Raw genomic sequence first — 23507 nt, 5'->3', positions numbered from 1 at the left:
TTGCATATTTAATGATGCATTTATTTAATTAACCTTGGCACTTTTAGGCAATGCAAATTTATTTATAGCACAAAGTAACACAATCTAAAAATGCTTCCCATCACATAAAAATAAGCAAGACACAATTTTAGTCCTTTGTCCAACTTTCTCTAAAATTGGTGAGGGAGTTAATTTAACTGACACCAATCCACAGCTGGCTGAATACTGAAAATATTTCTAAAACAACAGGCCTGGCTAATGATATAGTATAATTTAGCTTTAGCAGTATGTCATCTAAACTCTTTGTAAACAACCGCTAGCTTGCAATTGCGCGAAGTATACGTGTTTAATTAATAAAAAATAAAAATAAAAATAAAAAAAAAGATTTCATCACAATAAACCGCTCTCTTTTTTACATTTATGCTCCTCTTCTTTCTAAAATGCGACCGGGAAGGCTTTTGTCTTTTCATGACGTCATCACCGTCATGCCACCGCAATTGCAGGGGCTAAAAATAACACCTTCAGGTAGCTCAACGGTCTGCGGAGGGGTGAGTGAGATTAGGACTGTGGTGAAATTACTGTACCACAGGAAACTGAAACGGGCAGAAGGTGCATTGGATAAATGATTTTATTATTATTATTTAAAGACTTAGTACTATATGGATTGTTGTTCTTTTGTTTTATTGTCTTGTATACTTTTTCAATATTTCTATCATCGAATATTATTTGAACATTTTTCTTGACGCCCTTTTGGACGCTGTGACGCCCCTAGCATTTATCTAGCTCGCCTATGGACTGCAACGGTCTGGCCTACGTTATGATTCAGTGACAATGCCCTTTTTTGGAGGCAATTTGTTCTTCAATGTTGTGTCACAGCAATCCTGGAATGGCTTCTATCCACTTGGCACTTTTTCATTCGAAACAGTTTTTAGACACACAACAGTGCAATCAGTGTGTGCGGCAGCATGTTAGAGGGCGGGTCGCGGGATATGTGTGAGAAACGTGAGAAAAAGGTGAACATGAGTGTCACATTAGCTGAATGAATTACTTCATTTAGTCTTTCGGGGCAACAGAAATGCTTTTTTTTCTTCTGAGAAAACACAACATGGGAGGTGCCCTCATCAAAGAAACACAGTAAATATGTCTGCTGTGTGGCTATATTTCGTAAAGCTCCAGAAGACTTCCATACGTAGTTGAAATGTTCCACATAATAAACTGATCACGTAACCCTGACCTTGCTTCAGTAAGGTTAATATTAAGCATTCCAAGCATAATTAGCGTATAAACAGTTCACAATACATGAGTCATTGCAGAATTGGAGGACATTTTACATTTCTGCCTTCCAATTTTAAATAATCACATACAAAATACTATAACAAATACTAGCTTTAACACCAAGTAAAAAATGCTCGAAAATATTTGTCATTTATTTGTATATTTGTTATATTATTGTCATTTGTTTTAGCCAATTCATGCACAAATTATGACATATATACAGTATATATACATACCTTTTCCCCCCAACCTATATAGACACATTTAACTCATTGGCTGCCAATGAGTAGCCATTGACATCCTGCCCTGTTAATGGGATTGAAATGGAACATTTATGGTCAACTCCCAATTAAAGCGAATTAGACATCTACTGTACAGTATCTAGCAATGGGTTAAATAACGCATACTATGAAAGAAAAAAAAAAAAAAAAAAAAAAAACCTACTTAAGAGGGTTACTTTGGCCCGTAAACAGTGTATTTCTTTTTAAATTTCTAATTGATTTAGATTAGGGTAACATTGCATTCATTTATACATTTAGTTATACAGTACTCATTAATTCATTGTCAGAGCCACTTATCCTAATGAGGGTCACGGGGGAGCTTGAGCCAATACCAGTTAACTACAGGGCAGTAGCAGGGGTACACCCCAAATTGTTAAAAATTAGTTCTAATGAAATATATATATTTTCGAATGCAATCGTGATTAATAATTAAAAATCTATACACTACAGTAGTGCCTCTACTTACGAACGTCCCTACATACAGAATTTTCAGGTTAAGACACGCAACAACTGGAAAATATTGCTGTTGTTAAGAAATTTAAGGATACGAAAGGCAAAAAAACAGTATGGCTAGTACTCGCAGCTCCCAGTTTACTGAACGTAATACTGTATACTTATAGCTGCTCTGCTATTGCCTAGCATTCCTGGAATCTAATTGGCTAATAGGGACCTCTACTGTTTGTGTATGTGTGTATCCCAGCGTCTTCATTTGCCTCTTGTAATTCTAACAGATTTGCATAGTGTTCTTTTATTCTTCAATCTTGTTTTTTTTACATTGTGCGCAACTCTGATTTAATGTTTATTGCGCAATAATCTAATTGTAACATGTATTTGTTACATGTTTTGATGCAGTTTTATGCATTATTAAAGATTTATTTATGGTGGGAATTGTGGGGGCACTGGGCACACTTTACCATTATCTTGCTCACACCAAGCACTTTTAATGGGTACTAACTCGTAGTATTGTTGGAACTCCAACCTGAATTTCGTTGTTATTTTGACAATGACAAATAAACTCTGAATCTGAATTTATGTCTGAATTTTGGGGTGGCTTGGAACTGATTGGGGCATTTACATTCGAAATGCCTTTCTACTTAAAGAATTTACACGTTACAAATTTACTTTCAGAACCTATTAATTTTGTAAGTAGAGGTACCACTGTAATTGCTCTTATTTAACTTTAATGACCCAAAATAGTCACTTGCCCTATAAAGGCTAACGGTCTCAAGTGTTTGTTTTTATTTATTTATTTATTTTTTATTGTAGTCCACTATAATGACCACTGAAAGGTCTAATGAAAGTAACATTTCAAATGTGTATTATTTATGGAAAGTGTGTCCCAAAACATGGATGAAACCCTCTTTCCATATCCTTTTTTTCCCCTTAAGATGTGAATTAACCAATTCACTAGACTTAACATTGTGAATAGGTTGTTTAAATGAATGAGTAAAGCAAAAGTATGTCCTCTCTTCTATTTCATGTTTAATTAATGGTTATGCACATGATCAGAATGAGACAATTATGATTATTGAATGAATGAATAAACATTTTCATTTGTTGTTGTTTGGTCATAGGAGGAGTTTTTGCGGCCCCAGGTTTTGGCAGGTTCTGACGGGAATGATGACAGTTTGAATGGACGTCAGTCTTCCTTGCAGCCCCATATTTCCGTGGAAAAGGTCAAATACAGTGGTATGAAAAAGTATTTGAACCTTTTGGAATTTCTCACATTTCGGAATAAAATCGCCATCAAAGGTGATCTGATATTTGTCAAAATCACACAGGTGTAAAAACAGTGTCTGCTTTAACTAAAACCACCCAAACATTTATAGGTTTTTATATTTTAATGAGGATAGCATGCAAATAATGACAGAAGGGAGAAAAATAAGTAAGGGAACCCTCTGCCTTAGGAGCAACTGAAACCGATTTTTACCGAACATTTTAAGTCAGCTGAGTGCCCAATCACTGATGAGTGGTTTAAAGATGCCCTGCCCACTATAAAACACACACCTGGTAAGAATTGTCTTGATGAGAAGCATCATCTTATGTGCATCATGGATCGGTCAAAAGAGCTGTCTAAAAACCTGCGATCAAGGGTTGTTGATTTGTATAAAGCTAGGAAAGGATACAAAACTATCTCTATAAGTCTGGATGTTCATCAATCGACAGTTAGAGAAGTTGTCTACAAATGGAGAGAGTTTGGCACTGTTGCTTCTCTGCCAAGGAGTGGCCGTCCACCAAAGATGATGCCAAGAGTTCAGCGCAGAATACTCAGAGAAGTAAAAAAGAACCAAAGAATGTCTGCCAAAGACTTACAGAAATCAATGGCACAGTCCAGTATCTCTGTACACACATCAACTATATGTAAAACTATGGCCAAGAATGGTGTTCATGAAAGGACTCCACGGAGGAAGCCACTGCTGTCCAAAGAAAAAAAAAATTGTTGCTCGTTTAATGTTCGCAAAAAGGTACTTAGACACTTCACAGAAGTTTTGGCAAAATATTTTGTGGACTGATGAGACCAAAGTTGAATTGTTTGGGAGTAACACACAATGTCATGTGTGACACCTCATCTCCACCGTGAAGCACGCTGGAGGGAGCATCATGATTTGGGGCTGTTTACTGCATCAGGGCCTGACAACTTGCAGTCGTTAATGGAAGAATGAATTCAAAAGTTTATCAGGATGTTTTGCAGGAAAACCTGATGCTGTCTGTCAGACAGTTGAAGCTAAAAAGAGGATGGATGCTACAAGACAATGATCCAAAACACAGAAGTAATCAACTCCAGAATGGTTTAAGAAGAACAAAATACACATTCTGGAGTGGCCAAGTCAAAGTCCAGACTTGAACCCTGTTGAAATGCTGTGGCATGACCTAAAGACAGCGATTCATGCCAGACATCCCAGGAATCTGACTGAACCACAGCAGTTTTGTAGAGAAGAATGGGCCAAGAGTTGTCTTGATCGATGTGCCAGACTGATCGGCAGCTACAGGAAGTGCCTGGTTGAAGTTAATGCTACAAAATATTAAATGTGACGGTTCACTTACTTATTTTTCCCACCCTTCTGTCATTGCTTTACCCACCCTTCTGTCATTGCTTGCATACTATCCTTATTAAAACATGAAAACCTATAAATGTTTGGGTGGTTTTATTTAAAGCAGTTTTTTATCTGTGTGATTTTGACAAAGATCAGAACACAATTGATGGTGATTTTATGCAGAAATGTGAGAAATTCCAAAACGGTTCAGATACTTTTTCATACCACAGTAGGTAAAGCCAATAAACTCATTAAAACTACATTTTGCTCTTGAAAAGGTAAATGAAAGTTTCCATACACTTTTATACATTTGCTTGCTTTATTACTTCAATAGAAATGTAAATGCTGAATGCTAAAGTAGCCCATAATATGACAGCAGCATTTAAAAATAAAATTAAAGGTCTGGTTGCTAGAGAGGGCTTGATCACATCGACATGTGCCTGCCAGTATTTGTTTGGCAATTTGCTCTTCTGCTCAATCGGTAGTTGACTGCTTGCCTCTAGCATTGGAAATGTAAATTCTCTATATACAGTATGTTTGCCATGTCACCTGTAGATTTTTACTATCACACGTGATAGGATGCAGCCCAACCACACTATACTTTCTTTGGTACATTAGTGATGATGGGTTTAGGTCGTGTCTTAAAGATGAGTTTTTTCTTGATGAGTGCAGACACTGAATAGGAGGTAGAGGTCTGCTGCTTAGTTGTTATGGCAGCCTGGGAAGAATCATGGTTGATGGTGCTATCCACAATGTCCTGCGATTGAGTAGGATGCTTAGCAAGGACAGCGAAGGGTTTCTCCAATTTGACCTGCTTCCCGTATAATATGTGGTGTCCTACAATCAAGACAGGTACCCCCTTGGGGAAAGACAAAGAAATATAAACTCAGTTACAGTATGATCATCTGTGTTTAGTGTTCACTGCCAGTATGCCAACAATCATCCTTGATCAAGTTTGACATTATTCCATATGCTTTAAATTATGTACCTCTTTTGTGTAGAGTAGGTCTCCCATCACATTTCCTGCCAGACCAGAGTTGTGTCTTGGTATCATCTCTCCCTGCAACTCGATCAACAGCCATTCTGGAGGACTGCTGCCATCCGCACTACCACTACAATGACAACCATCCACCAGTTTGATACAAGTCAGCTAAGTAGATAGGCGCTTTTATTTTGTAGGGGGGGGGGGGGGGGGCTCAGATCGTACGAATATGACTCTTACCGTATGATTATTTGCACCATTGTAGATACTCATACGCCTCTTATAAACGACCAACAAACTATGGACGCATTCAAAATACACGCAGTACACCACAAACAATAAATGAATGGTCTATTACTGATTATGCAGTAGTTGATAGTCTCGCTTCCCGCCACTTGAAGACGATCCCGTCTTAAATATCATATATGCACAGAGAGCTAGATACAAAACGGGCTGAGTCGGCGGCGTTAGTCACTGATAGCCATCTTAAACCAGTGGATTTTTCTGGCAGGCTGGCAGGTAAATTTCTCCACCAAAATACTCTTAACTCGGCAAAATCGGGACTTTTTTCCCCAACATTTTGGTTTATAACAAACCATATCAATGTAGGCATGATTCAGGCTTGATGTTGGAAAAACTATTTTGAACCATACAACTCATTTATTGCATCTGTCACGTTTATGAAGAACCAAAACGTTTGAAAATCGGCTGAAAATTCGACTATTTCAAAGCAAATTCTCCACTGACTCTATGGTAATTTAATTGCACCGACATAAAATGGCCGACAAGTCATAACGGCCGCTCCAATTGTCTCACAGCGAGCATCATCATCTAGCTCCCTATATATGTGATATGTATGTTCCCCGCCCCCAGTAATGACGCAAGTCCTGCTTGAGGCGGAAGTCATACTTTTCACTTCTGGGTCAAATGTCATTAACGTGGCTGCCCATGTTTTCCAGCGTGTGTAAATTCTGTAAAAGTTGTTCGAGCCTCTCTCAAAACGTGGCAAGGCTTCCTCGAGGGAGTGCTCGCATATCGTTTATCCTCTGTTAAGTGTTCTTCCGAGTACCTCTACGCGCACTTATTTGACATATTAGCTGTTTTTACTTACTAGCACGGAGCAGAATCACGTGTTTTCCAGACTTTTTCTCGTGTCGGGGTCTCACCTGAGCCTGGTTCTCCTTTTTGAACAAAATGGGTGAGTTTAAGGTGCACCGGGTTCGGTTTTTCAACTACATGCCGAGCGCGATTCGAGCCATGGCGTTCAATAGCCGAACTGAGCGGCTCGCGTTGGCCCGGGCTGACGGAACTGTGGAGGTCTTTAACTTCACTGATAACTACTTCCAAGAAAAGGTACGTCCAAAACACAGCGTTTAATCACAATTAACTCTTTTGTAGAGGTGGGAACTTCTGGGTACCTCCCAATGATGATACGATGTATGATACGAGGCTCACGATATTTATATTATGCATAACTCTGATTTTATGTTTATTGTGCAATGATCTAATTGTAACATATATATGTTTGGGTTAGGGTATTCACATGGAAAACGCGTCTCTACTTCCAGAATTTAGGAGTTACGAAACTACTTCCAGAGCCAATTAATTTCGTAAGTAGAAGTAGTACCAAGGGCGTAGGTTTGCATCGGGATGGTAGGGACCAGTGGTGTTACAAGGAGATTATTGCACAATAAACATGAAAATCAGAGTTGTGCATAGTATTGAAAAAACAAGAATAAAGAATAAAATACATTCTTGTAAAGCTGTCAGAACATGAGGGGCGAATGAACAGAACGCTGGGATACACACATACAGTACAGGTCACTCTTACCCAATTGGATGCCAGGAATGTTTCCAATCAATAGCCAATGCAGAGCAGCTATCAGTATGGTACGTTCAGTAAACTCTGGGCACTGCGAGTACCAGCCATACTGTATTTTTGCCTTTCGTTTCCAGAAATTTCTTACAAAACACGAGGCAATGTTTTCCCACTGAGGCCTGAAAGTTCTGTATTTAGAATCGTTCGTAAGTAGAGGTACCACTGTAATAGCTGTATTTTCAATTCTTACTTTACAAAAGAAAATCCATCAAAATCCAACAAAAAACACTTTTCTCTTTCCAGTGAAATAATGTAAATCAAACCGTAGTGTCACTACAATATTTAACTAAAGAAAAAGGTCCCTTTCGTCTCTTTTTGGAACACTGCTCCGACGTCTGTTTTCTGTTACTGAGCACAGCAGAACCAACCACCACTCATTTGTCCCTCCCAGTCACAATGAATTGGACATCTAGCACCCTCCAAGGCAACAAATAAGTTAACGGACACTACATTATACTTTATTAGTGACATCTTTTCAAAATGATATAACCTATTGGGATACAAAGTATCGCAATATAATCACAATGTCGACGTATTGTCACACGCTTACTCATTTACGTAGTCCAAATCTTGAAATTGGGTATTAAATATTACTCTAAATACCAGTCCATAACAAACACAGCACTCCACTGCAATTTTTTTTTTTTTTGGTACAGGTGATCCCTGGTCGCGATGGCGCAGGCATTGAGAGTCTGTGCTGGGTAGGTCAGCGACTTTTCAGTGCTGGTTTGAGTGGAGGCATCACCGAATATGACCTGGAGAACTTACAGCCCAAGTCCACAGTTGATGCCTATGGAGGACCGATTTGGACTATCTGCAGCAATAGCAAGGGAACATCGCTGGCGGTCAGTCAGCACTTTAACTATCGACACCTACTTAAAATAAGTCCTTTAGTTTCTCAGAAATTTCGGGAAACACAAAAATTCTTTTTTTTTTTTTTTCCCATAAATATATATATATATATATATATATATATAATTGTTCTTTCCCAGTAATTTTAATTTTTTGAAAATTATTTAAACATTGTAAAATAGTAATTTATTTCTTGTGCACCCTGTTCTCCCTCACCCTGATCAATCAATCAATCAATAAATAGATATTTCAATATGGAACAAAGATGCATTTTTTTTTTCTTCACAGGTTGGATGTGAAGATGGTACGGTGAAGATATTTGAAATACTGGCGGACAGGATTCAGTTTCAAAGAAACTTTGACAGGCAAAAAAGTAAGATAATCGTACAACTTTACTAATACACAGTTGAACAGTGATTGTCTTTTGAGGACAAAGGTCATTCTGGAATTGGAGATTTTATGTCCCACTCTTCAAATTTTAAATAATCCACATATATATCACAAATGAGGTGAAAAAAAGGTTTTCATCTCCATATCAAGCAATGTCATTGGCCAGCGCTATTTTACTGCAACATCTAGCGGCCAGGATGAAAACTATGAGGAAAAATGAAATATCCTGTACTTCGCTAGGTATTCTGCGGACTATTTTGATTTCCGCGGAAGGCGTAGAAATCGGTAAATTTCGCGAACGCGGATTCTTGGGGGGGGACAACGTATGTAGAAGAAAATCAGGGAAGGGAAGTTGTAGTTTTCAATTCTTTTAATGCCAAAGTGTCCCTCAATTCTGGAATGACCAACAATTTGCAAACATTGTGACATTTCGGGTACTGTGATCTTGCAGGTCGTATCATAAGTCTTTCATGGCATCCCTCCGGCACGCGGCTGGCTGCTGGGATGATGGACATGATTAGAATATTTGATGCTGAAAGTGGTAAGTTAATAGAAACTCTGCATTGGTTACTGAATAGTGAAACAGATGCATCTTGACCCTTTTATGTGTTTATGTCATTTCAGGGCACAGTCCACACAGAATGCTTGTAGAAAGAGGTGTAGGAGCATCCAAGAGCAGGCAGGTTGTGGTTTGGAGTCTCGTGTTCTTATCCAATCACACTATCATTAGTGGCGACTCTGCTGGAAAAGTCCAGATGTGGGATGGTATCACTGGAACACTCGTCAACACTCACCTCGTAACCAAGTGGGACGTGCTAGCTCTTGCTGTTTCCCAGGCAAGTCAGTGGTTGAAGCAAAACAGCCACACATAGTCATTGCTAAGCAAAACATCAGCCACACATAGCCATTGCTGGCCAAATAATTGTAAGAAATGGTTGTGTACAGGATGAGAGCAGTCTCATAAGTGGAACGTCAGAAGGCACCGTTGTCCAGTTCCAGTTTCTCTCGCGCACCACCAACCAACAAGACATGGACTGGGTTCGAACCAGAACCTTTAAAAACCATTCACATGATGTGAGAGCGCTCGTCCACACGGATATTGCTGTAGTTTCTGGAGGTATGGAGTACTCTTTTAATTTAGCCCAGTCAAAATGGATTGGATGTCTCATGCCGCCAGTGCCACAGAAACATGAGCATTCGCATACAGTCCTTCCAGTTCAAATGAATTGGACATGCGTTATGTGAAATATCGACAGTGCTGTCTAATGATTCAACGAAAACAGTTAAGTCACGGTTCTGTACGATTATCGATACGAGAGACACGATTTTCGATTCGATTCAATACATTTAATGCTCTCAAACAAAAAATACAGGTGTTATTATTTCTTTTTTTTAATGTTAATGTTTAATGTTTTTGCTACCAAGCAAAAATAATAATGCCATCAAATAAACATGCATTTTAGTACATAATATTTATGTGCTTACTTTAGTGCTGCAACAATTAATCGATTAACTCGAGTATTCGATTAGAAAAAAATATTCGAATTAAATTTTGTTGCTTCGAGTATTCGTTTAATTAAAGTGGCGTTGTGTTGGTTTATTTGAAAGTGTTTGCATGTAGTTTTATTGATTAGGGTGGCAACAATGAATATGACATAACTCATTTCTCATGGCTGAAACGAGCTGCACCCTGTTAAGACCAACATTAGCCAAGTTTTTGTTTGAGCTAATGTTTTTTAATGCATTCATGATTTAGTTTATAAGTATATTTAACCGTTTTTTGTGGGAATATTTGTCTGAACCATTTGTTAAGAGCATTGTTTAAAAATAAATAAATAAATAAAAATAAAAACTTTAGCATTTTATAGCATTCAAGTTTTTTCTGTGTACGTTAGCCAATTGCTCTTTTGTTGTACATAGATCCTTATTTTTTTAAAATACCGTTTTAGGCTCAGCTCGGGTATTTTAATTTTTCATGTTCCTTATCCGATTACTCGATTATTCGGACTATCTAGTCCATTGATTAATCGACTAGTAAAATATTCGATAGCTGCAGCCCTAGCTTACTTCTTACTGATCTGAAGAAATTTTGTATAAAAGTGCTGAGAACAATCTACTGTTTGTAAAGTGAGGCGGAGCACATTGTAAATTGCTACAGCTCTCTTAGCAGCTAGGTTTACCAAATGAGCAAAATATCCTTTTTGTGGTCCAAGTCCATCTGTGTCACGTACTAAATTAACATTATTTGCAGCATTATCTATAGTCACTGGTATGGATTGATTTGGACTGCTGAATGGTTTTTAATTCATCAATGTAGTGTATGGACTTCGTGTCCTGACCCGACCCGAATTTGGGGTAGGGTCGATCCTAAAATGTCAATTATTACGTTCGGGTCGGGCCGGGCTTCTCTCTCCCTAACTTTTTTGTAATAAATATATATTTATGTATGTAAACTAAAACGATGTTTGGATGCTAAACGAAGGAATAGTACTTGTTATAAAGAAAATAATTTGGACTAAACAGAGAAGGCGCTGGATGGGAATTGCGAACAGCCTCTCCTTGTCAGAGAGGCTTGTCCATGTGAGCACAATATCCCACACAGAAATATATTTAACAAACTTTTCGAGCGTTATTTTATTGTGTAAATGCATTTATAATGATTATAAAAATATGTAGACTATTTAAACATGTTAAAAACTTGCGTTTTTTTCTGCCAACTCGAAATTAAAATGTCAAATGGGCTGCTGCATTTGCCAAGGAAATGAAACATGAACTATCCAGCTCATAGAACAGACACACAAATATAAAAGATATAAATGTTTATTGAATATGCATTTACAGTCTTATTTAACTGGGATAATTCTTTACAAAAACTGATGGTATATTTAAAATTGGTGACCAAAAATTATATAGGCTAGGTCAACAAATACTCATGCAACAGCAAATGGGGGGGAAAGGAAAGGTAAGGTAAGGTTTTTCAAATGACCAAAAATAGTTATTTAACCACCTAACGGGTTAAATGTCTCCTTGCGGTTAGTCTGATCTTGAGTTTTTCTAGACTGTCTGTTTGGAAGGCCTAGTCATAAAAGATGTGAGAGACTTTACCTTAAAATCTGATGCAATGTTTTCATGCTGTATCCCAAAACCCTTTCAGGTATGGATACTCTGCTTATGGTACGACCCCTGCTGGACAAAGTAGAAAAGAACACCCAAGAATCGGCAATGCGGAAAATATTCTTCCCTCACGTGAGTAATTTTAATAATGAGGTGAATTAAGGATTGATTGATTAGTTTTAATATGTATTAGGGATGTGACAATATATCTAAAAGGTGATATATTGTGATTCTTTGTAGCCCTAGAGGTAATCGATATGCTTCCGCCAAGAATAGATATATCATTTTAAAAAGACCTGTGTCACTTTTAGAGGAGGAAAAAAAGGAACCAGGTTGCTACCAAAGTCTTCCATTAGAATAGTGTCAACATTAGCTCACTGTCTGCCATTGACGGCGCTAGACGTCCAATTAATTTTGACAGGATTGGACATCTAGCGTCTAGAACTGTCCCGACTAGTCGACATAGCCGACGTCATCGATGACGTAAATCCGTCGACGAGCACAACATCCCATCGACAGTTAATGAAGGGTTTAAAAAATATATGCGTGGAAAGTTCAGCATGTCGGATGCTCTGTATGCAAGCGGGGAAAGCGGCACAAAGCCAAAAAAAGCGCACCAGAGTGTCCAAAACATTGACCTATTTCAAAGAGACAAAGGAGGGTACACTCTTCTGTCTCTTCAATGCCAAGCTTGGCTGCACGTCGGCCGTGAATAAACACCTGAAGCGCAGTCACCCAGTTTGGAAAAAATTTTTTTTCATTTTTTGTGCACCAGAGGGTGCTGTCGCCTTACTAAATAATAATGTTTCATTGACAATGGGCCTATAAGTGCTATCAGTATTGTTCTTAATGCTAACTGAAAGGTTTATTTCATGTTATGGTTTATTTTATGGGATAGAAAATTATATAAGGTTAAAAGGTCATAAATATACACAGTATATACAGTGATTGCACTCAAGGGAGAGATTGTCAATGATAAGGTAATAAATTAAGGTAAAGGCAATTCATATAGGCAATTCATTGATTTATAAATAAGTTTTAAAAGGAAAAAGGTGAAAAGTTTTTGTTAATTTCTAATTGTGTTGTTTTATTTGTGTGCACAGCAGCTCTTACAGTGTGTTTACATCAAGGATGGAATAAAAGTTGTAAACCATCAGTTTAAGAGACCATCTTTTCAATCGGGATGCGACACTAGTTAATTCTATCAGCATTTGAACTCATTGTTTATTTGTGATTTATTATTGTCATTTACGTGTTTACTTGTACTTTAATAAATAATTTAAGTGTTCCAATATGTTTTTTGTGAATTGATAAGCGTCAACAAAAATTTCATTGCTAAATTAGTAAACAAAAAAAACAAAAACATTTTTTTTAAATTATTAGATTAGTCGACTAATCGTAAAAATAGTCGGCTGACTAATCGGGAGAAAATTGGTCGTTTGGGACAGCCCTCCTAGCGTCATCAATAGCACTGAAACTAGAGCATTCACAGTCAATCTTTTGTGGGCATTTACAGGTCCTTTCCTGTTGATTTTGAGTCACTTTCTATACATTTGGGGACAATCTTGAGTAAGAGTAGCCCAAAATCAACAGGAAGTGACCTGTAAATGCCTCAAAAGGAAGAGGAAGTGACCTAAAATCAACAGGATATTACGTGAAATTCCCCAAAATTGGTTGCCACTGAAGGCCATAGACATCCAATCCGTTTGAAGTGGGAGGGTGGCATCAAATGAACAAACGGATTGGATGTCTACTAGTGATAAACTCATTCCAATTCGCAGCAGAACAATGAAAATAGTGGGTCTTTCTGTTTATTAGTTGTAGAATATCCTGGAATGATTTCCTGACCAATAATTGTTGTATTGCCATATGGTGAGCCTTGTATTGCGAATCGTGAGTTACACAGAGGTTCCTTAATATGTATCATTTTAAAATTTTTATTGGCAATGAGAAAAGCACTGGACAACCAGAATGTTGAACCTACTCTATGTGTCTTTCATGTAGAGGAGTCTTGTGTGTTGTGCAAAGAAGTCAGGGCTGCTGCTGTTCCAGTTCCCTGATCACCTTGAGCTGTGGAGACTAGGGGAGAGTGATGGGCATGGTGAGGAGATGATACAACACCAATTCTGATACCTCTGCTTATTTTATATACAAAAATATACAAAAACTACTGGTAATGTATCGAAAAGTCATCCGTTGAAGATTATGACCTAAAAAGTGACTTAAGGTGTATTTTAGTTTTCGCTGATGCAAGTGTCATGCATGTACCTAGCTGGCGCATTGCAGATTTAAGGTAAAGGGGTGGAGTTTGCGTTGCATCCGTGACAGAAGTTGTGTCACATTTCATTTTGCAGTATTTTTACAAGTCTAAAAATATATAGTGGATATAGTGGGGCAAATAAGTATTTAGTCAACCACTAATTGTGCAAGTTCTCCCACTTGAAAATATTAGAGGCCTGTAATTGTCAACATGGGTAAACCTCAACCATGAGAGACCGAATGTGGAAAAAAAACCCAGAAAATCACATTGTTTGATTTTTAAAGAATTTATTTGCAAATCATGGTGGAGTATAAGCATTTGGTCAATACCAAAAGTTCATTTCAATACTTTGTTATGTACCCTTTGTTGGCAATAACGGAGGCCAAACGTTTTCTATAACTCTTCACAAGCTTTTCACACACTGTTGCTGGTATTTTGGCCCATTCCTACATCCAGATCTCCTCTAGTGATGTTTTGGGGCTGTCGTTGGGCAACACGGACTTTCAACTCCCTCCACAGATTTTCTATGGGGTTATGATCTGGAGACTGGCTAGGCCACTCCAGGACCTTGAAATGCTTCTTACGAAGCCACTCCTTTGTTGCCCTGGCTGTGTGTTTGGGATTATGTCATGCTGAAAGACCCAGCCACATCTCATCTTCAATGCCCTTGCTGATGGAAGGAGATTTTCACTCAAAATCTCTCGATATATGGCCCCATTTATTTCCCTTACACAGATCAGTCGTCCTGGTCCTTTTGCAGAAAAAGAGCCCCAAAGCATGAGGTTTCCACCCCCATGCCTCACAGTGGGTATGGTGTTCTTGGGATGCAATTCAGTATTCTTTCTCCTCCAAACACGAGAACCTGTGTTTCTACCAAAAAGTTCTATTTTGGTTTCATCTGACCATAACACATTCTCCCATTCCTCTTCTGGATCATCCAAATGCTCTCTAGCGAACCGCAGACGGGCCTGGATGTGTACTTTCTTCAGCAGGGGGACACGTCTGGCAGTGCAGGATTTGAGTCCCTGGCGGCACATTGTGTTACTGATAGTAGCCTTTGCTACTGTGGTCCCAGCTCTGTAGGTCATTCACTAGGTCCCCCCGTGTGGTTCTGGGATTTTTGCTCACCGTTCTTCTTATCATTTTGATGCCACGGTGTGAGATCTTGCATGGAGCCCCAAATCGAGGGAGATTATCAATGGTCCTGTATGTCTTCTATTTTCTAATAATTGCTCCCACAGTTGATTTCTTTATACCAAGCGTTTCACCTATTGCAGATAGGTCTAATCTTTTCAAGTAGGAGAACTTGCAAAATTGGTGGTTGACTAAATACTTATATGCCCTACTGTATGTATCGGTATTGGAAAAACATCTCTTGAAAAAATCTGTTTGCATGTTAAAAAAAAAAAAAAAAAAAAAATCAGCATCGGGACATCCCTAATGTAAAAAAAGGTTTAATTAGTTCAATGAAATGTCAACACATCATTAAAGAAGCACAACCAGCAAGTGGTGCATTCCTAACACCACTGCGTAAACATTCAATTTAGTCACTACCCATTTGTTATGTTAATGGCAAAAGCTGTGTAATAAAATTTTATTAAAAAGTGTTGGCTGGCCACCAATAAAGCTTGACAATATAAACTGTTTTCTCAAATAGCATGTCAGTCAGCAAGTTTGACTCTCTCTAAATCTTGAACAGTAATTGTTGTCTTATCAGGAAAGCCTGGTGACAGTCTACCTGTGAAGAGAAAACCAGAGAAACTAATTCATTTGAAGAGGAAGGTGCGTATACATTTGTTTACTTTAAATGTCCAATACCAGTGCAATGAATCAAGAGCTGACAAATAAAGGAATGCAATTTTGGCTTTACTCTTAACTTAATCCACAGGACAACCAAGAAAGTTAGCAGATCAGCTGGATTTTAAAGTCTAAAAGTGATGTCGTATTAATTTGTAGAAATACTAGTCATGATATGTGTGCAGGGTGAAGAACATATCAGGTGCAGTGCTCTGTCTCCATGTGGAGAGTGGCTGGTGTATTCGACTGTCTCCAGCATTCGTCTTTACAGGCTGCAGTTCCAAAACAAAAACATCACCATTACAAAGGTTCGCACATCCCTGCAGACATGACAAACGTGAATGTTGGCTTCTTTAGGACTGCAAACAAGACTAGGAGTCCCTGTTGTGCCGCATGTTTTTGCGCAGGCAAATTAGTATGTAGTAAAGTCAGGATGAGCCAGGTGAATCTCACGTCTTTCTTCTGCTCTTATAGCTTTCTAAAGTACCCAAGATCCTTCAGTCAGCCCAGCAGCTTTGCTTTTCCGCCGACTCCTCCAAACTCTTTGCATCCTGCAGCCGTTCATCAGTCATGGTGGCTTCCCTCAGCGAGTCAGAGTGCAAACACATTCACACATTCAAACCTCCGTCAGGTGAGTCTGAATTGCATCTTCTAAGTCTTCAGTTTTCAAATTATTGAACACTATTTTCACAATGCGTGCTGCTAATATTTTGCTGACATTTACTTTTAAAGTTGTGTTTAAGTCATGAATAATAAAGATCATATTCTTAATATAAATGTCTTGTGTACTGTAAACTATATTTTGTTATACAACAACAATTCAAAACAAGTTACCGTACATACTCTCATACAGTTTTTTTTAACTTAAATTTTCGCCCAAAAATGCGGATGCGACCTGTACGCCTCGCTCTGACCATTACCCAATATACCGTAAATTCCGGACCATTGAGCGCCCCGGATTACAAGCCTCATCCAGTACATTTTTAAAGGAAAAAGCATTTTGTACATACATAAGCCTCTCCTGCCTATAAGCCGCGTGTGCCCACATATTAAACTGAAATATTTATAAAGAAATACACAGTTTTCCAAGTTTAAATACCATATTTTAACAAATCGGGTTATGATACAGCGCATGACTTACAGGTAAGGGAGGTGCGGAAGAGCAAGAGACGTGCTGTCGTTGTTGTTGCGGGTGTGTCTGTGTGTGTGCGTCGGCTGCTAGAGGCAGCAGTCGTGTGTTGTTCGACGAGTTTCCTAAATAAAGAATTGCAACCTAACTTAACGGGTTACTATTTGTCATCGTTACAATACCTTAACTTTTCTTTCCAAACAGTGCCAGCAACACGGCACTTAGCTGACTCCTCAAGCTCACTCCTTAGCGTGTCGTCCTCTTCATCACGCAGCAGACCGGCTTTTCGAAACCCGTTGGTGATGGTGGATTTTTTTCACGCTGCTCCACGCTGTCAGACTTTTGCAAAAGTTGCTCTTCGCATGCGACCACTTTTGTAAACGATCTGACGCCGCTGGCCATCCAAGCCTTCAATTCAACTCGGCACATCATATCCATTTCTTCTAGCATGATGTGGGTATGCTAATTCTTGCCTGGCACGGCCAGACTGTTCTCAGTTTTAAATGACCAAAAACACATCGACACAAGTCAGTGACAACAGTCTGTCTCGCGCTAGCCATGTTGAATAAACTCCGCTCTCCTCGTATGTTTACTTCCGCGCGCAAGTCCCTCGTCCCGCCCGTCGCTGATTGGTCCACTCCGCTGTCTGTTTGCTGTGGCTTGCTCCGATCTGAAAATTTTATCCGCTTAATGGTGGCCAGACTCAATAGCTGGAACAGCGGTGAGTCTGGAGTACCAGGCTATGCTAATTCTACTAATGCACAAAGAAGAGGGTCTGCTACTTTTATTCGTGCACAAAGCACAAACTTAAAATACGGGTAAGAGTGCCAACTAGCGTCTTCCTCGACACACATATTCCACGTGTCTTATGCTTGCATTTTATGCTCGAGCGCTCCTGGCGGTCGTTAGAAAAATTGCTAAATTGGCCGCATCATTGCATACGCCGCAGGATTCAAAATGAGGGAAAAAAGTAGCGGCTTGTAATCCGGAATTTACGGTAGACTGTTGTAACACTGAAAAGGCATACAACAAAGCCTGAGCTATGTGCGCTATACAGACAAGTTACACACACAAAAAAAAAACTATAAATGTTAATGGTGTAACGGTACATGTATCCGTATTGAACCGTTTCGGTACTTGGTGCTCGGTTCAGAACGGAGCTGTACCGAACGAGTTTCTGACGTAATGTAACCCTTACTTTTCGAGGCTGTGAGTCGATCGGGTTCCAGTTTCTTTGTGTAGATTATATTTATTCCGTCTTCTCTACTATGAGGGCCAACACGTTAGGACAGTAAGAAACGTCAACGGCGCGACAACGTGGCCGCCGCGAAAACGCAGTGAAATGCGGCCGTTAAAGTCAATCAGCCAATGCACACCAGTCGCAGTGCAGCCGCGTGTGAGACGCGATGCACGCGAACAGAACGGCAGAGTTTATTATTTGACGCGAGACACGGCCCTCCTGCGTCAATACTACTAGCTAGCAGACTGGTGTAGGCGCACTATCCTATTCCCCTCACTATCCACTCGCGGGGGCCTGCGCTTGTCAGTGACGTTCCTTATTCTCGCTATATGATTATACAACTTTAACATTTGTTAATAATATGCTCTGTGTGTAGTATCATCCATCGCTTTTCCTTTTTAAATGGGCACTTTTAAGCGAACGCAAGAAGTAACAACGGGAACATTTTTAAACAGGCATTTCACGGGAGAGCATTTCGACTCTTCGGCCAATCATATAGCGAGAGCGAGTGGATAGTGAGGGGAAGAGGATAGTGAACCTACACCGGAAGTCACTCGTGTAAAAATACGGTGGAGCCGGTCGATTTTCAAACTAATATGCAATCGTAACCCACTTTTTGAGTCCATCAGATCACTTGAGTGGTAGATCCACAGGGCACAGTTGACTTGTCTTTGTTGATTTACAGTTGTCTTCTCTATAGTGAACCTACACCGGAAGTCACTCGTGTAAAAATACGGTGGAGCCGGTCGATTTTCAAACTAATATGCAATCGTAACCCACTTTTTGAGTCCATCAGATCACTTGCGTGGTAGATCCACAGGGCACAGTTGACTTGTCTTTGTTGATTTACAGTTGTCTTCTCTATAGTGAACCTACACCGGAAGTCACTCGTGTAAAAATACGGTGGAGCCGGTCGATTTTCAAACTAATATGCAATCGTAACCCACTTTTTGAGTCCATCAGATCACTTGAGTGGTAGATCCACAGGGCACAGTTGACTTGTCTTTGTTGATTTACAGTTGTCTTCTCTGCTATAATAATACCCAACACGGCCCCGTGTTCAATACAAAACCCTCCTACCACAACAAAACAAGTAGGAACTAATATTCACTTAGGAACTAAAGTTATACAACATAAAATATACAATATAAATGAATACTATATTACATTTGTAAAATACAAACACATAATAAAACAAGTAATAGCACATTTAAATTAAATCAATTGAAATGAGCTAAAACACCTGTAATTAAATAATAATAATAATAGACAGATCCTGCTTACACAATTATATTTATTAATTTCTGTGTGGCGCTTTAACTTGAGAAAATCCACCAATAAAGCTTTTGAAAACCGTAAGAAAAAAAAAATTAATTGAGGCATTTCATTTGTAAAATACATGTTAAAATCTTTGTCATTGGGATTGCTTTTCTCTTTAGCACAGGACTTTTTTCTTTCTTTCAGAAAGAAAGCTGACCAATAGGCAGGGTCTGAAAGGCAAATTGTTGTTGGATTATTATCTTTAAATACCCGCTACTTTTTGAGCAGAATTCTAGCTTTGTATAGGCTACTGTTCCTATTGTTGAAAGCACAAAAGTGTGTAATAAACAACTAGCACATTTATATTTTGCATTTTGTTTTCTTACTGTACCGAAAGTGAACCGAATTGGACCTCAAAACCGAGGTATATTCCGAACCGAGATTTTTGTGTAATGTTACACCCCTAATAAATGTCTAATATTAAAATAATACATCTCATACAACAACAAAAATATGCATTACATTTTAGACAAACAGTACTTACAAACAAAACTTGCCCAAGGAAGAAATAAAGACCAACAGCTGCAACTGTGTACGTCGTTCAGCCATCTTGGTTTTCACAACAATGTCGTCAAGTGACCTCAAGAGGGTGCTGTAGGAGCGATAGTGATGATGAGGAATTTGAGGGCTTCCATCAGTGATGATGAGGAAGTTTCCACAAGGCAGTTAAGAAACAAAATCAAGAAACTTAATATGTTTAACACATTGGCAATGTTTGTGTTGTGTACCGAGTTGTTACTTTGTATATAAGTTGTTAATAAATAATATAATGCACTCAGGCATATCGCTATCAAAGGTTGGTCTAAAAATTGTCCCAATCTCACATATTGTGGCGCGACCTCTACGAGGGTCAACCTAAACAACCTACTTTTTTAACCACAAATTTAGAATTGCAACCTATAAGGTAGGGTTTTGTGTTAAACAGAGAAACGGAATGGTGTGCAAATCATGTTCAACCTATATTTAATTTAATACACCACAAAGACAAGATATTAAATGTTCAAACTGATCAACTTTTTAAATCATCAATTTAGAATTTTGTTGATGTTCCAAAATTGCTGGGACAGGGCATACATGTTTACTAGGGGTGTGTATTGCCTCATATCTTGCGATACAATTCGTGTCACGATTCGATTTGATCCCGATTTATCCCAATACTACACTTGAAGACGTTTATTGTGATGTTGGAATATCACTCAATTTATTCCTGAAACATCATCCAGCACTCAACTAAAAATGTTATGGTTTTATGTTTGAACAAAATATGGCTTTGATTATAACATTTTCTCATTTTTTTAGTGCAAACCTGCTTTAGTCCAAACCTGCTTAAATGCAGGGTTCTAAATACTCCACGTCTGTTTTTGCAGTCAAAGCAAAAAAAAGAGGTCAAATTTCAGATTTACAAAAGGACTAATCCGAGCAACCACTCTATAGCTATGGGGAGAGATTTGTCTAAAAAATATACACACAAATACATCCGCGATTCACACATATCTTTTGTAGATGCACAAATAAATCCAAGATTTTCACATGTATTTTCGAGATCCAAAAATATATCCTCGAGTTTCACACGTGTTTTTGAAATCCACAAATATATCCTTGAAATTGACGTGTTTTTTTTATGTTGTGCGTACACTCATCATGAATTATTGTTTGCAAAAGTTTGAATTTTATTTGTGAATCACCGGCTGCGTGCATTTATTTTTGCGACAAACATAACAAGAAACGGTCAAATTTGAAAGAAAAAAAAAAGTGCAATCGCGATCCACACATGGGTTTTTCAAATCCTCAAATACATTAGTGATTTTCACGTGTTTTTCCGATCCACAAATACGTCCGCGTTTTTCACGTTTTTCAAACCCACAAATACTTCCGCAAATTTCACGTGTTTTTAATGATGTGCGTGCAATTATCATGACTTGACATTTTTTAAGTATTCAATTTTTCTTGTGAATTGTTGGAGCTGTTTTTTAACAGCTTGAAGGCAGTTACTTTGCCATGTAACTAATTACTCTTACATTCAGGTAACTGAGTTACTAACTCAATTACTTTTTGGGAGAAGTAATTTGTAATTGTAATTAATTACTTTTTTAAAGTAAGATTAACAACACTGGTCATAAAGATGCAGTCTGCAGAATGAAATGTGACGAAAGCGGAGATTTTATTCTGCTGATTTGTTGCCAAACACAATTTGCCTGCAACTGTTGCTGATCACGTCTCAGAATTAGCAAAAGAAATGTTCCCTGACTCAAAGATTGCATCGGTAAGTTAATTTTATCAATTGACCTTTTTAATTTATAATTGGACACACAAATAAACTACTTTCAAGTCAAACTGAAATGCGAACTGAAGTGCCATGAAGTACAGCCATCAAAAGACATGATAGAAATTGCCAAAAGTGCTACATACAGTTATAACAAAAGTCACTCTTAAATTTTAGTAATGATGATGTAGCTGAAGATATTGATTGTTCTTTGATTGCACTAGGTTATATGTGACAATATTACCAATACATTCATATTATTTTAAAAATTGAGTTTTATTTTTGTTTCATATTACACGCTACATAAAAAGATTAGTCACCAATTTGTAAGGGCATACGGCACTATTTGTAAGATTGCCAATGGCCTCGGGTTGACAGGTATGTAAATGGTCTATGACGATCCTCCTCTGTTCGCCAGTCTTTATAAGTTTAGGTGGCAATTATTATTGTGGTAACATTGCCAAAGAAATCGCCAGCTTCGTCAGGTTTCTAATCATTTATTCCATTAACTTGTGCCTTGTGTCCCCCGCAGCAAGTAAACAAAGTGAAAGTGAAACTAAAAAGGCTCACACAAGTCAGCCTCACAGGTACACTACGCAAACACATTCGCTACATTAGAACCCGGTTTGTCGCATTATTACAGGTATTATTATTATTACCTTGGTCTTTCTGAAAGAAAGAACAAGGTATTGTTATTGTGCAACTTTATTATTATTACCTTGGTCTTTCCAAGGGAAAGAACAAGGTTATGTTGTTGTACAACTTTATTGTACTTTTTATTATTATTATTACCTTGGTCTTTCCAAGGGAAAGAACAAGGTATTGTTATTGTGCAACTTTATTATTATTATTATTATTATTATTATTATTATTCAATAATTCTCCGCGTTTTTTTGAGCCAACGCACAGCCCAAACCGTAGCACCGATCGGCACCGTTGAAGTATCGGCACGACCGGATTTTTCGCGTGACGATGGGAATTTTTCAAACCGCCACGAAAAATTTTCCGTTCGCCCGTAAACGGCAATTTTCCGAAAAATAAAAAAAGTTTCAAAATGTATCTAGTCCTACAATTTTTGACCAAATCACATAATTTGGGCATCAAAAATTCCGGGACGGTGAGGGGCATAAAAGTTATATACAGAATTTGGCAAAAATTTACGGTTCCCCGGAAATTTGCCAAAAACTTTCCTATTCATTTTGAATGGAAAAAAAACGCGCGCTTCACAGCCCGAACCGTTAGACCGATCGGCACCGTTCAAGTATCGGCACGACCGGAATTTTCGCGTGACACAGGAAACTTTACAAATGGCCCCGAAAATTTTTCCGTTCGTCCGTAAACGGCAATTTTCCGTAAAAAAAAAAAAAGTTTCAAAATGTATCTAGTCCTACAATTTTTGACCGAATCACATAATTTGGGCATCAAAAATTCCGGGACGGTGAGGGGCATAAAAGTTGTATACAGAATTTGGAAAAAAATTACGCTTCCTCGGAAATTTGCCAAAAACTATCCCATTCATTTCGAATGGGAAAAGTCCCATTCACTTCCAATGGGATTTCCAATGGAATTTACATTGCATTGATGCCATTGACGGCCATGCATGTCGAATCTACTGATGCCAATGTACTTGGATTCAATTGATTATATGGATGTCGATGCCATTGACGGCCATGGACGTCCAAAATTTTTCCCATTCATTTTCAATGGGGAA

At 38.4% G+C, this 23507-nt stretch overlaps 2 protein-coding genes across 2 annotated transcripts in view; one reads left to right on the top strand and one right to left on the bottom strand.

Moving 5' to 3' along the window:
- Positions 1 to 4830: 4830 nt before the first annotated feature.
- chtf8 (CTF8, chromosome transmission fidelity factor 8 homolog (S. cerevisiae)) lies at positions 4831 to 5947 on the bottom strand. The gene is made up of 3 exons (XM_057835922.1): positions 5793 to 5947; positions 5559 to 5682; positions 4831 to 5429 (listed from the first exon to the last, which is right to left on the bottom strand). Exons 1-3 carry the CDS (start codon positions 5810 to 5812, stop codon positions 5166 to 5168), a joined length of 408 nt encoding a protein of 135 aa, XP_057691905.1. The 5' UTR covers positions 5813 to 5947; the 3' UTR covers positions 4831 to 5165.
- A 497-nt stretch (positions 5948 to 6444) lies between these two features.
- Positions 6445 to 23507, top strand: part of utp4 (UTP4 small subunit processome component) — a 41209-nt gene continuing 24146 nt past the window's right edge. The window contains exons 1-11 of the mRNA XM_057835907.1: positions 6445 to 6905; positions 8088 to 8276; positions 8572 to 8656; positions 9125 to 9214; positions 9298 to 9509; positions 9619 to 9790; positions 11828 to 11919; positions 13792 to 13888; positions 15765 to 15829; positions 16030 to 16152; positions 16319 to 16475. Coding sequence (XP_057691890.1) covers positions 6747 to 6905; positions 8088 to 8276; positions 8572 to 8656; positions 9125 to 9214; positions 9298 to 9509; positions 9619 to 9790; positions 11828 to 11919; positions 13792 to 13888; positions 15765 to 15829; positions 16030 to 16152; positions 16319 to 16475 — 1441 coding nt within the window. The 5' untranslated portion in view covers positions 6445 to 6746. The remainder of the gene's footprint in view (positions 6906 to 8087; positions 8277 to 8571; positions 8657 to 9124; positions 9215 to 9297; positions 9510 to 9618; positions 9791 to 11827; positions 11920 to 13791; positions 13889 to 15764; positions 15830 to 16029; positions 16153 to 16318; positions 16476 to 23507) is intronic.

Source organism: Corythoichthys intestinalis, chromosome 5 (genome assembly GCF_030265065.1).
Source record: "Corythoichthys intestinalis isolate RoL2023-P3 chromosome 5, ASM3026506v1, whole genome shotgun sequence".
NCBI classification, from domain to species: Eukaryota; Metazoa; Chordata; class Actinopteri; order Syngnathiformes; family Syngnathidae; genus Corythoichthys; species Corythoichthys intestinalis.
This window is presented reverse-complemented; position numbering and strand designations above follow the sequence as displayed.